Here is a 15,488-nt window from a genome sequence, read left to right on the forward strand (position 1 = left end):
CCACAGATTCAACCAACAAGCACATCGACCTGGACCCAATATACCGACCACTGCAGCGGACAGCAGTAACTGACAACCGGAAGCGAACAGAACCACAACAACGAGCACTCGAGCTACAAATCTTCTCCCAAACTTTGAACACCTACGGGCAAGAGACGCTAAGACAAGCCAGGAAATGGGAATCCTGTGCCAACCGCCTAAGTGCCACATACGAACAACTCCAGTTCCTGCACGAATGCCGAAAGAATCGAATCCTTCCACCGTGTGTCAGATACAGACCACCAGTCAACAGGGACACAGCCAGACAGAACGGACTCAGGATGATCAGGTAATGATTACAGACGCACACAGTAGACTACACAAATACAGACATGAAATTGTGTGCCAAAAATCATTAATTTCAGAAACCACCAATCAGGAATGGACCCGGACCATAGAACAGGCCATCACCATAGTACAGAACAGGACCACACACCGCAAAAAAAAAAAACGGCACTAAAAGAAAAAATGGCCAAACTAACACACAACAGAGAGGACACCACAACACACTCCTGGATTAGAAACCTCTCCCACAGACAGCTCATGGACACGGAAAGAACAATACTGGCCAAGGGATTCAACTACAAGCACAGGGACGCCAAGACAGCAGACTTCCTAGCAGCATTAGAATGCACACTCAGAAACAATGGACTGACAGAAGAGACACAACAAACAGTGAGACAAAGTATCGTACCCCTGATAACAAGGAAAAGACAAACATATAACCTCATCACAAAGGGGAGGGAAGCACTAAAAGCACTAAGAAACGATAAGAACATAATCATACTACCAGCAGACAAAGGCAGAATGACGGTCATCCTGGACAAAGCAGAGTACATCCAAAAAGCATAACAACTACTTGCAGATACCAACACCTACCAAAAGATGGAATTTGACCCCACCCCACAGCTCACTAATAGGATAAACAACACACTGAGGAACCTCCAAAAAAAAGACAGATAACCAGGTTTGACCTACAGAGAATGAAACCTGAAAGCAACAACACCCCCGATTCAATGGACTACCTAAAGTGCACAAACCAAACATCCCACTCAGACCCATACTATCACTACCAGGGACACCATCACACAAACTGGCTAAAGAACTACAGCAGAAACTGAAACACCTGATCAGCGGATGTAGACACTCTATACAGTCAACACAGGAATTCTTGGACATCATCAGAAATATACACATAGACAAAGAAACTATGGTCTCATTCGATGTAACGGCACTGTTCACCTCTATCGACAAAACCCTAGCCAGAGAAACAATAGCCAATCTGCTGGACATACAGAACAGACAACAAGATGGGGAACCTATCAACAAAGATGGCATACTCAAACTACTGGACCTGTGCCTCACAACACACTTCACATTCAACAACCAAATATATAAACAAATCAATGGCACACCAATGGGCTCACCCATCTCTGAACTCATAGGAGAAGCAGTAATGAAAAGGTTAGAACAAACAGTCTTACCGCAAATTCAACCCACACTCTGGGTCAGATATGTAGATGATACCTTTGTAATCATTAAAACCACAGAAATAGAGAACACACACCGGATCATCAACGCCACACTCAGGAATCCGATTCACTAGAGAGGAAGAACAACCAACTCCCATTCCTAGACGTGATGGTACAGAGAACACCGAACGGAGATTTCACCACAAAGGTATACAGGAAAGCCACACACACACACACAGACCTAGTACTAAACTACGAAAACAACCACCCCAACACACACAAAAGAAGTTGCATCAAGACACTGTTCAAAAGGGACAACACACTGCAGTACACCAGAACTGCAAAAAGAGGAAGAAGAACACCTATACAATGTATTCGCCAAAAACGGATACCCCCGCAATTTCATCAACAGATGCCTAAGGGAAAGACAACGGAATGAGGACATGCCACAACCCAAAGGACTAGCCACACTACCATACATCAAAACCATTTCTGAACTGAGAGCCAGACTACTGCGACCACTATGACTCGTAATAGCACACAAACCAACAGCCACTCTCAGACAACAACTCACCAGGACGAAGGACCCGATACCCAGCATGAACAAAACCAATGTAGTGCACAAAATCCCATGCAAGGCCTGCACAAAACACTACATAGGTCAAACAGGAAGACAGGTAACGATCCGCATCCATGAACACCAACCAGCCACGAAAAGACATGACCAGCTATCCTTAGTAGCCACACACTCCGATGACAAGCAACATGAGTTCGACTGGGATAACACTACTATTATAGAACAAGCCAAACAGAGAACAGCCAGGGAATTCCTAGAGGCATGGCACTCATCCACAGATTCAATCAATAAGCACATCGACCTGGACCCAATATACCAGCCACTGCAGCGGACAGCTGGAACTGACAACCAGAAGTGGCAGGTACAAATCACTATAAATTCTTGAGGAAACACCACAGAAGCGCTTCACAGGAGGCGCCCAAGCACTGAGGATGTCACCTAGACAGGGGACGAAACGTCTGCAACACAAATTCCCAGTTCGGCAAACAGAACTACAACAACAAGCACCTGAGCTACAAATCTTCTCCCAAACGTTCAACTAAATACTTCTGGTTTAGAACTTTCAAACAAGAATCCTTACACTAACCTAACTGTTCTAAAATTAACTACTTTCTCTAGAAGAAACTGCTCCACACATTTAATTGCAACTAGATTTCTGCCAGCTGACAAAAGCTTTCAAAGCTATTGACTTCCTCCCCAAGCAAAATAAATATTCCTGATTCTTCCAAACAGAAAGCAAGCCCTAGTTATGTGACTAGCCAGAACAGTGGACCCAATATAATTCAACTGAAGACCATCCAAACAATGCAGCTCTGAATTCCCTGGTGGTGGTACCAATTCCCCATGAATCAGGGCCCACATATTCCACATCAATGGAATTTGCCCAATGGAACTAACATCTTATTTTATTTAGCCTGCAATTTGCGTATAACACAGGTAGTAATCCAGAGATTATCACGTTTGTAGCTCTGCTTTAAATTAGTCCCAATCTGCTCACAGAAACAGAGACTCAGAGTCGCAGTCAGCCTTCCGGGAGTTTGAGCAGAGACTGATCTGTCATTTAATATGATCATGCCATATTCATGATTTCTCCCCATACCTCTTGATGACTTGTAACTAAAAACATCTCTTTCTTGAAGATACTCACCCTCACCTTGGCCTCCACAGCCTTCTGCAGACTCACTGACTTTTGAGTGAAGGAAGTTTTCATTTCAGTCCTTAAAACGGTGACCCCAGTTCTAGACTTCCTAACCAAGGAAATCATCCTTCCTGCATTTACTCTGTCCAGTTTGAATTATATGTAACTAAAATTAATTAAAATCACATACCCTCTCATCCTGAATACAGACCTGGTTGAACAGTCCTATCACCCCAGGAGCAGCACAGTGAACCTCTGCTATACTTCCTTTATAGGAAGTATATCCTCTTAGGTAGGCAATACAACAGGTGCAGTCTCACCAAGATCCTGTATAACTATCCCTGCTTCTGAATTCGATCCCTCTTGCAATGAAGCCTCATATAACATATGCCTTCCTAAATGCTTGCTGCTCTTGACTCTTTACTTTCATTTACTGTTGTACAAGGACACCCAGATCCCTTTATACATCCAAATTTCCTCAATAATCACAAAATAATATTCTGTTTTCACATTGAAGTGCATGACTTCACATTTAGCCATGCTTGATCCACTCACACAACTTATCTAAATCATTTGAAGCCTTCTTGTACCCTCCTCAGTCTTCAGCAAACTTGGAAATATTGCATTTGGTTCCCTCATCCAGGTCATTTATGTAGCTAGGGCCCAAAAATTGACCCTTGTGGTGCACTAACAGTCAATGCCTGCCATCTGGAAAAAACGACATTTATTCCCACTCTGTTCCTGCCAGCCAAGCAATTCGCAATCATGCCAATATAGTATTCCCTATCCCATGTGTTTTATTTTTAAAAACCTTCTGAACAAATCCAAAAATGCCACATCCATTGGTTGTCCCTTGTCTATTGTATCAATTACATCCTCAAAAGACTAATAAATCAGTTAATCTTGAGTTACTTTATATAAATTCTTCTGGGTTTGTCTAGTCTCAACGTTTTCCAAGTGTTCGGTTTTTCAGTCCTTTTTAAATACACTCTTGCATTTTCCCCCATTATTGATGTGCGATTAACTGGTCTATAATTCCCTGTTTTTCTCTCCCATCTTTTTTAAATAGTGGGCTTACACTTACTACCACGCAACCTGTAGGAATTGCTCAAGTGTACAGAATTTTGGAAGATAACACTAATGTGTCCAATATTATCAGGATCCCCTCCTTTAGTATTGTAGTATGTAGGTTATCAGGTCACGGTAATTTGTCAGCCTTTAACCCCCTTACATTTCCCTAGCAGGATTCCTTTCTCATTGTATAGTAATTGGTTTGTTTTCTGGTTGTTCCCTCAACATATTGGTCTTTAAAAAAGTCATATGCACACCTAGGAAACCCTCCTCCACAATACCATTGTTCTTTGTCTTGTGAAAATTATATGCAAATTAGTCAGCCATGATTACAGTTGCACCCACATTGCATGCATCTGATTTCTTGCCTCAAGTCCTCACTTACGTCTCCAACATTATTTAGAGACCCATGGACAATCCCTAACTTTTATGGGGCTCCTAATTTCTTTGCATGCAAATTTCACATCTTGATTTTCTGAGCCAATAGCATTCTTCACTATACTTTGATTTCCTTGGTTACTAACAATGATAAACTACCTCCAGTCGCTTTTTCATCTCTTTCCTAAATAATGAATACTCCTGGAACTACAGTTCCTATCCTCAATCATCCTGCAACCATATCTTAACCATTTATATCTATTTGAGTTGATTCATTTACTTTGTGATTACTCCACACATTAAGCCACAAAGCATTTAGAATTTGTCTTTTTAATCTTGTTAGCCATCAATGTTTCTTCTGCCTTCCACTTTTATTTCTTACCTTTCTATGTTTTGTTTCTCCCCACTTTGATTCCTAAACCCCTGTCATTTGAGTTTAAAGTTTTCCAACAGCACTAGAACCATCACACCCACCCCGACCCCAGAAAACTCCAGGTAACTTACTGCTTCCTTGAGGTGTTATAGTAATCTGGAGGCTGAACTGCAAATACTGATGAGTTGAAATTCAAAATACAGACATGTATGGCAAACAGATTTACTGCCAGATTACAATATGTCCAGGAATCATAAAGCAGCACCTTCCCTATTATCTTTATGTTAATTTATTATTCGATTCCATTCTTCTAAAGCTGTTAGCCCAAAGACTGTGATCCCTCCCCTATGATGCTTCATAATGGATTTGTTACTCTCCTCTACACTGCTTTATATTCCTTGATTGTAGATGGTGCCAATCCATGGGCTGCTTTCTCCTGGATGGTCTCGAGTTTAGAGTGTTGTTGATGCTATATTCATTTAAGTAAGTGTGTTCATTCACTTGTGCCTTAGAAACTTCACACAAGCTTTGGAAAAATAGGTGGACAAGTTGTTTCCACAGAATTTCAACCTCTGATCTGCTCTTGTAGCTATTAAGGGGTGATTGTTGGCTTGTCCTTTCATTGGAGATGGACTGATGATGCTTGGATTTACTTCCCACTTATCACAATAGCCATGTTATCTATGGATGCATGTGGACATAGACTGTTTCAGTATCTGAGGAGTTGCAAATAGTGCCGAACTTTGTGCAGTGAAACTTGCTGATGTCTGACTTTATGATGTTGGGAATGTCATTGAAGTGACTACTAGTGTTTGGATCTATGACACTAATCTGAGGAACTCCTCTAGTGCTGTACTGGGGCGAGATGACTGGCCTTCAACAACTACAACTATCTTCCTTTGGGCTAGTTATGGCTGAAAGCAAAAGACAAAGTGGAGACTGTCCCCACCCCTCCCACTCAAACTCCAATAACTGACCAAGGGTCCTTGATACCACCCTTAGTCAAATGCTGTCTTGACATCAAGGACAGTTATTCTCACCACAACTGAAACATTCATGGTCATTAGATAGAACAGCTATCTTACCTGTCAGCTGAAGAATGTACCCCCAAGTTAAGTAACTTTGTATGCATTTTAGATCTAGAACATTAACTTTTTTTCTCCCCAGAGGAAATGCCTGTTAAACTAAACATCTAGAATCATTGGTTAATAGCAACTCACTTGTATTCATTTTGCACACAGGATCAACATTTGTTGTGTTTTCTAACATTTAAGTAAAATTGTTCTGTTTTGTGTAATTTTGTAGCATAGCAATTCTCCATGAGTTACATAAATAGTGCTGTGTGTCCTTAATTTCTCAAAGTGAGATGCAAGTAGAATCTGCAGGACAAAGCACACGAAACATTGAGTACTCATCTCTTCTCCCTCCCAAAACAATACTTACTGAGACAGGTAGTAGAATCCTGTTCTAAATAATTGTTTTGGGAAGTTAATAAATAATTTAATACTGATCCTATTATTCACTGCAGCTACAAGTTCAAATGTTATAGATGCCATTTAAAAATGAAGTAACAAGAATATTTAGAGGAACTTTTAATTAAAAAAAGAATTTAGATATATTCAAGTCATTGAAACAAAGTGTCAAATTGCTTCAAAAAATAACAAAGGCACTTTTTGGAAGTATAAAGCAATTGCAGGACAAGAATACATACAAGGAATTGAGATCAATGCAAATGGAATAGTTTGAGTGTGGAGATACTTTCCTGTTTTTGGAACAATTAAATTCCTTTTAAATTAGGGGCAATCAAATGATTTCTGAGAGTGGATTCACTTTGAGATTAATGTTATACTTCAAGTATGAAAGTAGTGCATATTATTGAAATAGTTACTACATCACTATGACGTAGGAATAGGCCATCTGACCCTTCTAGCCTGCTCTGCCATTCGGTAAGATCATGGCTGAACTTTTTGTGGACTCAGCTCCACTAACCTGTGCCCTCACTGTATTCCTTAATTCCTTTATTGTTCAAAAAAAAATCCAACTTAGCTTTAAAAACATTTACTGAACTATTTCACTGGGCAAGGAATTCCATAGATTTACAACCCTCTGGGTGAAGAAGTTCCTTCTCAATTCAGTCCTAAATCTGTTCTTTCTAAACTTGAGGCTATGCCCTTGTCCTAGTTTCACCTGCCAGTGGAAACATTATCTCTACTTCTACCTTATCTATTTCCTTCATAATGTTATATGTTTCTGTAAGATCTCCCCTCATTCTTCTGAGTTCTAATGAACATAATCCCAGTCTTCTCAGTCTCTCCTCATAAGCCAACCCTCTCAACTGCAAAATCAACCCAGTGAACCTCCTCTGCACCCATTCTAGTGCCTGTACATAATTTCTCACTTAAGAAGACCAAATCTCCACGCAGTACTCCAGGTGCGGCCTCATCAACACCTTATGCAGTTACAACATAACCTCCATGCTTTTAAACTCAATCCCTTTTGCAATGAAGGACAAAATTCTATTTGCCTTCCTAATTACTGGTTGTTTCTGCAGACCAACCCTCTATAATTCATACACAATGACACCCAGGCCCCTCTGCATAGCAGCACGCTGCAACTTTTTACTGTTAAACCTACCAAAATGGATGACTTCACATTTATTAACATTGTATTCCATCTGCCAGATCTTTGCCCATCACTTAACGTATCTACGTTCCTCTGCAAAGTTTCACAGTCCTTTACACACATTGCTCTGCCACTCATCTTAATGTCATCTGCAAACTTTAACATACATGTGGTCCCCAACTCCAAATCATCTTGGTAAATTGTGAATAATTTCAGTCCCAACACCGATCTGAGGCACACCATTAGTTATTGATTGCCAACCAGAATAGCAGTCATTTATCCCCACTCTTTGCTTCCTGTTGGTTAACCAATCCTCTATCCATGCTAATACTTTACCTGTAACACCACACATCTTTATCTGATGCAGCAGCCTCTTGTGCAGCACCTTGTAAAAGTCCTTTTGGAAATCTAGGTACACCACATCCACTGGGTCCCCATTGTCCACCTTGCTCATGATGTCTTTGTAGACTTCCAAAAAATTTGTTAAGCATGACCTACTCTTCATGAACCCATGCTGCGTCTGCCCAATGGGACAATTTCTATCTAGATGCCTTGCTAGTCCTTCATTGATAACAGACTCAAACATCTTCCCCACTTAGAGGTTAAGCTAACCAGTCTATAATTCCTCATCTTTTGTCTACGTCCCTTTTTAAACAATGGTGTCACATTTGCTGTTTTCCAATCTGCTGGGACTGCCCTGGTGTCCAGTGAATTTTGGAAAATTACTACAAGTGCACTTGCTATTTCGCCTACCATCTCTCTTAGTACCCTGGGATGCATTCCATCAGGGCCAGGAGATTGATCTATCCTTAACTCCATTAGCTTGTCCAAAATGCTACCTCTTGCTTAATAATGATTGTTTCCAGGTCCTCAACTATCTTCGTGTCTGTCAATTACTGGCACATTATTAGTGTCCTCCACTGTGAAGACCAATATACAATACCTGTTCAATGCCTTGGCCATTTCATCATATCCCATAACTAAATGCCCCTTCTCATCCTTGAAAAGACCAATGTTTACTTTAGCCACTTTTTCGTTTTATATATTTATAGAAACTTTTGGCTATCTGTCTTTATATTCTGTTAGGTTTTTTTTCTCCTGTTCTTTCTTACTTTTCTTTATAGCTCTTTTCATGGCTTTCTGTTGACCTTTAAAGTTTTCCCAATCTTCTAATTTTCTGCTATTCTTGGCCACTTTATATGCCTTCTCTTTCAATTTGATAGCCTCCCTTACTTCCTTAGACACCCATGGCAGATTACCCCTTTTCTTACAGCCCTTCCTTTTCACTAGAATATACTTTTGCTGAGCACTTTGAAAAATTGCTTTGGAAGTCCTCCACTGCTCGTCAACTGTCCTACCATAAAATCTGTTTCCAGTCTACTTCAGCCAAGTCCTCCTTTACATTGAGCATATATATTTGTCCTCAAAATGAAAATATGTAGTAGTTTCTTATTGGTTGGCTTAAAAAGGTTTCTGAAACATCTGTATCTCAAACTCAAACCACAAACTGCGACTTACAGGAATCACAACTGTAGCCAAAATAAAACAAACCTCTAGCAATCAATACACTGATTTTTTTTTTAAAAAAGTTATTCTAAAACCTAGCTGGCTTACTCAAAAAGAGGAGGGAAAAATACAGTGGGAAACAATCTTGTTTGCAACAGACAAGCTTTGAGGAAAATAGCTAGATTTAGCACTTGCAACACACAACCAATCTATGATAATGAATAAATTCATAATTTAAACTCTACCTTTATATGCCTGACTTCAGAATGTAACTCATGAAGGATCTTTTTTGGAGCTTCTTCTTCATGATCTTCATGAGATGGAAATAAAACATACATTTAGGTTTCTTCAGGTTTATCAGAAAAATTCAAAGCTAAAGTTAAAATAAATGTACCAAATTAGGAAATAATATATTAAAATCAGCACTAGAAGGCATGGTGTATATGCAGAGTACTGTTCGGTAGCAACTGAAATTTTAGCCGAGAGGAAGCTTTATGCAAATTATTTCCTATAACTAACAGTTCCAAAACATTTTAGAAAACACAACTAAGGTGCAAGTGGCACACACATATACAACTTTTAGGATTGCATCATTTTAGAAGAATTGATTACCTTCCCATTACAATAGTGCATTAACTGTTAATTTGCCAGCTTACCAGACTCATTATTCAAAGCATGATCAAGATATTTGGTTTCGTTCTCCAAATTTATTGCAAGGGTCCTCAACTTGGTGAAGAAATTATGTATTGGATCCATTAAAACTAGTAAAAAAAAGTGAAAACAATCTTGATTGAAACAATTTGACATAGCATCAGAATTTCAGCTTTTGAAAAATAATGAAACCTAGAGTTAACACTTACAAATTTCTCAACAATGAAATCTGCAGTCCTTTCATACATTTTTACACTTCGCAGATTCATAAAACAAAAGGTTAGGACATTTAAACAGACTTATGTTGTTAATTGCTTTCCTGAAAGCTACTTCAACATTTAAATAATTTATAACCCCACCTTGCCTTAGTTTAAGGAAGTACACCACCCACCTAGAGATCCACAGACTGTTATCCATGCGACTCACCATTCTTTAACAGACACTTTATTCATTTCACTCTGACACTCATGTTCCACCAAATCTAGGTTTTTGCTGGCAATTCCTTTACTGTCCACAGACTGCACCATACTTCCGATTCCACTTTTCTCTTCCAATTATAAATACCTTTGCTCCTAAACATTTTACACTCCTGCCTTTATTGAACTCTTCTTGGCATCCATTCCCCAGTATCTTTAACACCATTTATACACAAGTACTGTTGTTAATAAAGTAATTCTTGTTTATATCACAATATTTTAAATATTTGGCTGCCTTAAGTAACACTGGCACCAAGGGGCAAAGGGCCCCAGTCAGAATTGGCTGTCAACACCAACCAATTTGGCACAAAACAACAATCAACAAGACTGCATATCAGTCAGTTCCAAACTGCAGATGTAATAAAAGATTTCCTGTTAGGTGTGTCAATATTGGTCACTCCCATGAGACTATTGAAGGTTTCTGCACATACAGTTCTCCAATCTTTCAGAAGACAGGAACAGTTGGCGTGACAGCCAGATATATTGGTTGATTAATAAAATAACAGTCAAAGCATTCCAATTTGCAACAGTGAAATTCATTTTCCCATAAAAACTTATGTGATAGAGCATTCTGTTCATTGTGTTTTTAAAATAGGCTTTTTTTTTGTGTTTCAATTCTTACCGTGTCCCTTTCACCCATATTCACAGAGTCAAGTGAGATCTTAATTTTAAGATTCGAATTTCACATAGAAAAATACAGCGCAGTACAGGCCCTTCGTTCCTCGATGTTGCGCCGATCCAAGCCCACCTAACCTACACTAGCCCACTTTCCTCCATATGCCTATCCAATGCCCGTTTAAATGCCCATAAAGAGGGAGAGTCCACCACTGTTACTGGCAGGGCATTCCATGAACTCACGACTCGCTGAGTAAAGAATCTACCCTTAACGTCTGTCCTATATCTACCACCCCTTAATTTAAAGCTATGCCCTCTCGTAATATCTGACTCCATACGTGGAAAAAGGTTCTCATTGTCAATCCTATCTAAACCCCTAACATCTTGTACACCTCTATCAAGTCACCCCTAAACCTTCTTTTCTCCAATGAAAACAGCCCCAAGTGCCTCAGCCTTTCCTCATACGATCTTCCTACCATACCAGGCAACATCCTGGAAAACCTCCTCTGCACCCGTTCCAGTGCCTCCACATCCTTCCTATAGTATGGCAACCAAAACTGCACACAATACTCCAGATGCGGCTGCACCAGAGTCTTATACAACTGCAACATGACCTCAGGACTCCGGAACTCAATTCCTCTACCAATAAAAGCCAGTACGCCATATGCCTTCTTCACAGCACTATTTACCTGGGTGGCAACTTTCAGAGATCTGTGCACATGGACACCAAGATCCCTCTGCTCATCCACACTACCAAGTATCCAACTGTTAGCCCAGTACCCCATCTTCTTGTTACTCTTACCAAAGTGAATCACTTCACACTTAGCGACATTGAACTCCATTTGCCACCTTTCTGCCCAGCTCTGCAGCTTATCTATATCCCGCTGTAACCTGCCACATCCTTCCTCACTGTCAACAACTCCACCGGCTTTCGTATCATCCGCAAACTTGCTCACCCAACCTTCTAGCCCCTCCTCCAGGTCATTTATAAAAATGACAAACAGCAATGGTCCCAAAACAGATCCTTGCGGAACACCGCTGGTAACTGCACTCCGAGATGAACCTTTACCATCAACTACTACCCTCTGTCTACTTCCAGCCAGCCAATTCCTAATCCAAACCTCCAACTCCCCCTCAATGCCATACCTCCGTATTTTTTGCAGTAGGCTACCATGGGGAACCTTATCAAACGCCTTACTAAAATCCATATACACCACATCAACCGCTTTACCCTCGTCCACCTCCTTAGTCACCTTCTCAAAGAATTCAATAAGGTTTGTGAGGCACGACCGGCCCTTCACAAAACCATGCTGACTATCCTTGATCACATTATTCCTATCCAGATGTTCATAAATCCTATCCCTTACAATTCTCTCTAAGACTTTGCCCACAACAGAGGTAAGACTCATCAGCCTATAGTTACTAGGGTTATCCCTACTCCCCTTCTTGAACAAGGGAACCACATTTGCTATCCTCCAGTCTTCTGGCACTATTCCCGTAGATAACGAGGACATAAAAATCAAGGCCAATGGCTCTGCAATCTCCTCCCTTGCTTCCCAGAGAATCCTAGGATAAATGCCATCAGGCCCAGGGGACTTATCTACATTCACCCTTTCCAGAATTTCCAACACCTCTTCCCTACATATCTCAAAGCCATCCATTCTAATTAATTGTGACTCAATATTCACATCGGCAACAATGCCCTGTTCCTGAGTGAATACTGACGAAAAGTATTCATTCAGTGTCTCCCCAATTTCTTCAGCCTCCACACGCAACTTCCCACTACTATCCTTGACGGGACCTATTCCTACCATAGTCATCCTTTTATTCTTGACATACCTATAGAAAGCCTTTGGGTTTTCCCTAATCCTATCAACCAAGGACTTTACATGTCCCCTCCTTGCTGCTCTTAGCTCTCTCTTCAGATCCTTCCTGGCTACCTTATAACTCTCAATCGCCCCAATTAACCTTCACGCCTCATCTTTACATAGGCCTTCCTCTTCCCTTTTAACAAGGGATTCCAATTCCTTATTAAACCACGGCTCCCTCACATGACTCTTTCCTCCCTGCCTGACAGGTACATACTTATCAAGGACACTCAGTAGTTGCTCCTTGAACAAGCTCCACATATCGATTGCACCCTTCCCTTGAAGCCTACTTTTCCAAGCCACGCATCCTAAGTCATGCCTCACCGCATCATAATTTCCCTGTCCCCAGCTACAACTCTTGCCCTGCAGTGCACACTTATCCCTCTCCATCACTAGAGTAAAAGTCACCGAATTGTGGTCACTGTCCCCAAAGTGCTCACCTACCTCCAATTCTAACACCTGGCCTGGTTCGTTACCCAGAACCAAATCCAGTATGGCCTCACCTCTTATTGGCCTGTCTACATATTGTGTCAGGAAACCCTCCTGCACACATTGGACAAACACCGACCCATCTAAACGTACTCGAGCTATAGCTTTCCCAGTCAATATCTGGAAAGTTAAAGTCCCCCATAACAACCACCCTATTACTTTCACTCTTCTCCTGAATCATCCTCGCAATCCTTTCTTCTACGTCTCTAGGACTATTAGGAGGCCTGTAGAAAACTCCTAACAGGGTGACTTCACCTTTCCTATTTCTAACCTCAGCCCAAACTACCTCAGATGGCGAGTCTTCATCCATCGTCCTTTCCACTGCTGTAATACTATCTTTGACAAGCAATGCCACACCTCTCCCTCTTTTACCACCTCTGACCCTACTAAAACATTTAAACCCTGGAACCTGCAACAACCAATCTTGTCCCTGTTCTACCCATGTCTCCGTAATAGCCACAACATCGAAATCCCAAGTATCAATCCACGCTGCAAGTTCACCTACCTTATTTTATATACTTCTCGCATTGAAGTATACACACGTCAAGCCACCTTCCTGTTTACAGGCACCCTCCTTTGAGATTGATGTCTGGTTCCTAACCTCCCTACACTTCAGGTCCTGCACCTTAAAGCTACAGTCCAGGTTCCCATGCCCCTGCAGAGTTAGTTTAAACCCCCCCAAAAGAACACTAGCAAACCTCCCCCCAAGGATACTGGTGCCCCTCAGGTTCAGGTGTAGACCATCATGTTTATAGAGGTCCCACCTTCCCCAGAAAAAACCCCAGTTATCCAGAAACTGGAATCCCTCCCTCCTGCACCATCCCTGGAGCCACGCATTTAACTGTTCTCTCTCCCTATTCCTCGACTCTCTATCACGTGGCACGGGTAACAAACCAGAGACAACAACTCTGTTTGTTCTAACTCTGAGCTTCCAACCTAGCTCCCTGAAACCCTGCCTAACATCCTCATCCCTCTTCCTACCTATGTCGTTGGTGCCAATGTGGACCACGACTTCGGGCTGCTCCCCCTCCCCCTTAAGGACCCGGAAAACACGATCAGAGACATCACGTACCCTTGTACCTGGGAGGCAACATACCAAACGTGAGTCTCTCTCGCCCCCACAAAACCGCCTGTCTGTGCCCCGAACTATCGAGTCTCCAATAACTATTGCTCTACTCTTCTCCACCCTTCCCTTCTGAGCAACGGGGATAGGCTCCGTGCCAGAGGCCCATTGCTTACACCTGGTAAGTCGCCCCCCCCACAAGTATCCAAAACGGTATACTTGTTCTTGAGGGGAACGGCCGCAGGGGGTCTCTACACTGGCTGCTTCCTCCCAGTCCCCCTCACTGTCACCCATCTGTCTACAATCTTTGGAGTTACTACTTCCCTACAGCTCCGATCTATGACCCCCCTGCCTCCCGAATGATCCTAAGTTCATCCAACTCCAGCTCCAGTTCCCTAACACGGTCTTGGAGGAGCTGGAGATGGGTGCACTTCCTGCAAGTGTAATCAGCAGGGATGACCATGGCATCCCTCACCTCATACATGTTGCAAGAGGAACATTGCACTGCCTTCACTGCCATCCCTCTAAAAGTAACCCTTAAAAATAACTAGGTCTAAACACGATAATAAGCAAAATGCAGCACTTACCTTCTTACCACAACGGGTCTTATTATTAGGTGAGAGGAGAAGGGCGGGTGGGAGGCTCTACCTCTGTAGTGCCTCGGGTTCCTCTCCTGTGCGCCTTTATAGAAAACAACTTATCCAGGTAAGCTTGCGCTACACCAGCTTCCGGTTCCGCTCCGCGCTTTTTTTTAAAAAAAATTCAAATTTAAATCACTAAACAAACGTCACCGAGCCTTCAAGCAGCCACTGCCAAACAGCCCTTACCTGCTCTGCTGAGAGAGTGAGGCCGAGGCCTTCAAGCTGCGTGCCTTTATAGGGGGGAAAAAAACAACTTTTTCCAAGCCTTGCTCCTTTGCTGTACTCTCCTTCAGACCTACAACCAATGTTCCCTCTAAGCCGTGTGGTCATGCTCTAAGGTTCCATGAAACATCAAGTTGCTGTCATATACAGATCCCGGAAGTCCGCACAGCAGAAAACAGAATTGGTGTGAGGGAGAGAGATAAAAAGGCAAGTATTACATTTCTTGCGATTGCATGAAAGGGGTGTGTGTCTACGTGTCGAGGATAACATAGAAGTGAACAAAGGGT

The 15,488-nt window shown here is 41.8% G+C and overlaps 1 protein-coding gene across 4 annotated transcripts in view; it reads right to left on the minus strand.

The window, feature by feature from the left end:
- ska3 (spindle and kinetochore associated complex subunit 3) overlaps positions 1-15,488 on the minus strand; it is a 58,545-nt gene that overhangs the window by 39,643 nt on the left and 3,414 nt on the right. For 3 of the 4 annotated variants that reach the window (XM_060826721.1, XM_060826717.1, XM_060826719.1), the window contains exons 2-3: positions 9,833-9,937; positions 9,422-9,486 (exon numbers count right to left, since the gene is read on the minus strand). In XM_060826721.1, coding sequence (XP_060682704.1) covers positions 9,422-9,486; positions 9,833-9,937 — 170 coding nt within the window. Of the gene's footprint in view, positions 1-9,421; positions 9,487-9,832; positions 9,938-15,165; positions 15,339-15,488 lie in introns of all 4 variants that reach the window. The other variant, XM_060826720.1, reaches the window with a different exon arrangement.

Source organism: Hemiscyllium ocellatum, chromosome 6, assembly GCF_020745735.1.
Source record: "Hemiscyllium ocellatum isolate sHemOce1 chromosome 6, sHemOce1.pat.X.cur, whole genome shotgun sequence".
Taxonomy (NCBI): domain Eukaryota; kingdom Metazoa; phylum Chordata; class Chondrichthyes; order Orectolobiformes; family Hemiscylliidae; genus Hemiscyllium; species Hemiscyllium ocellatum.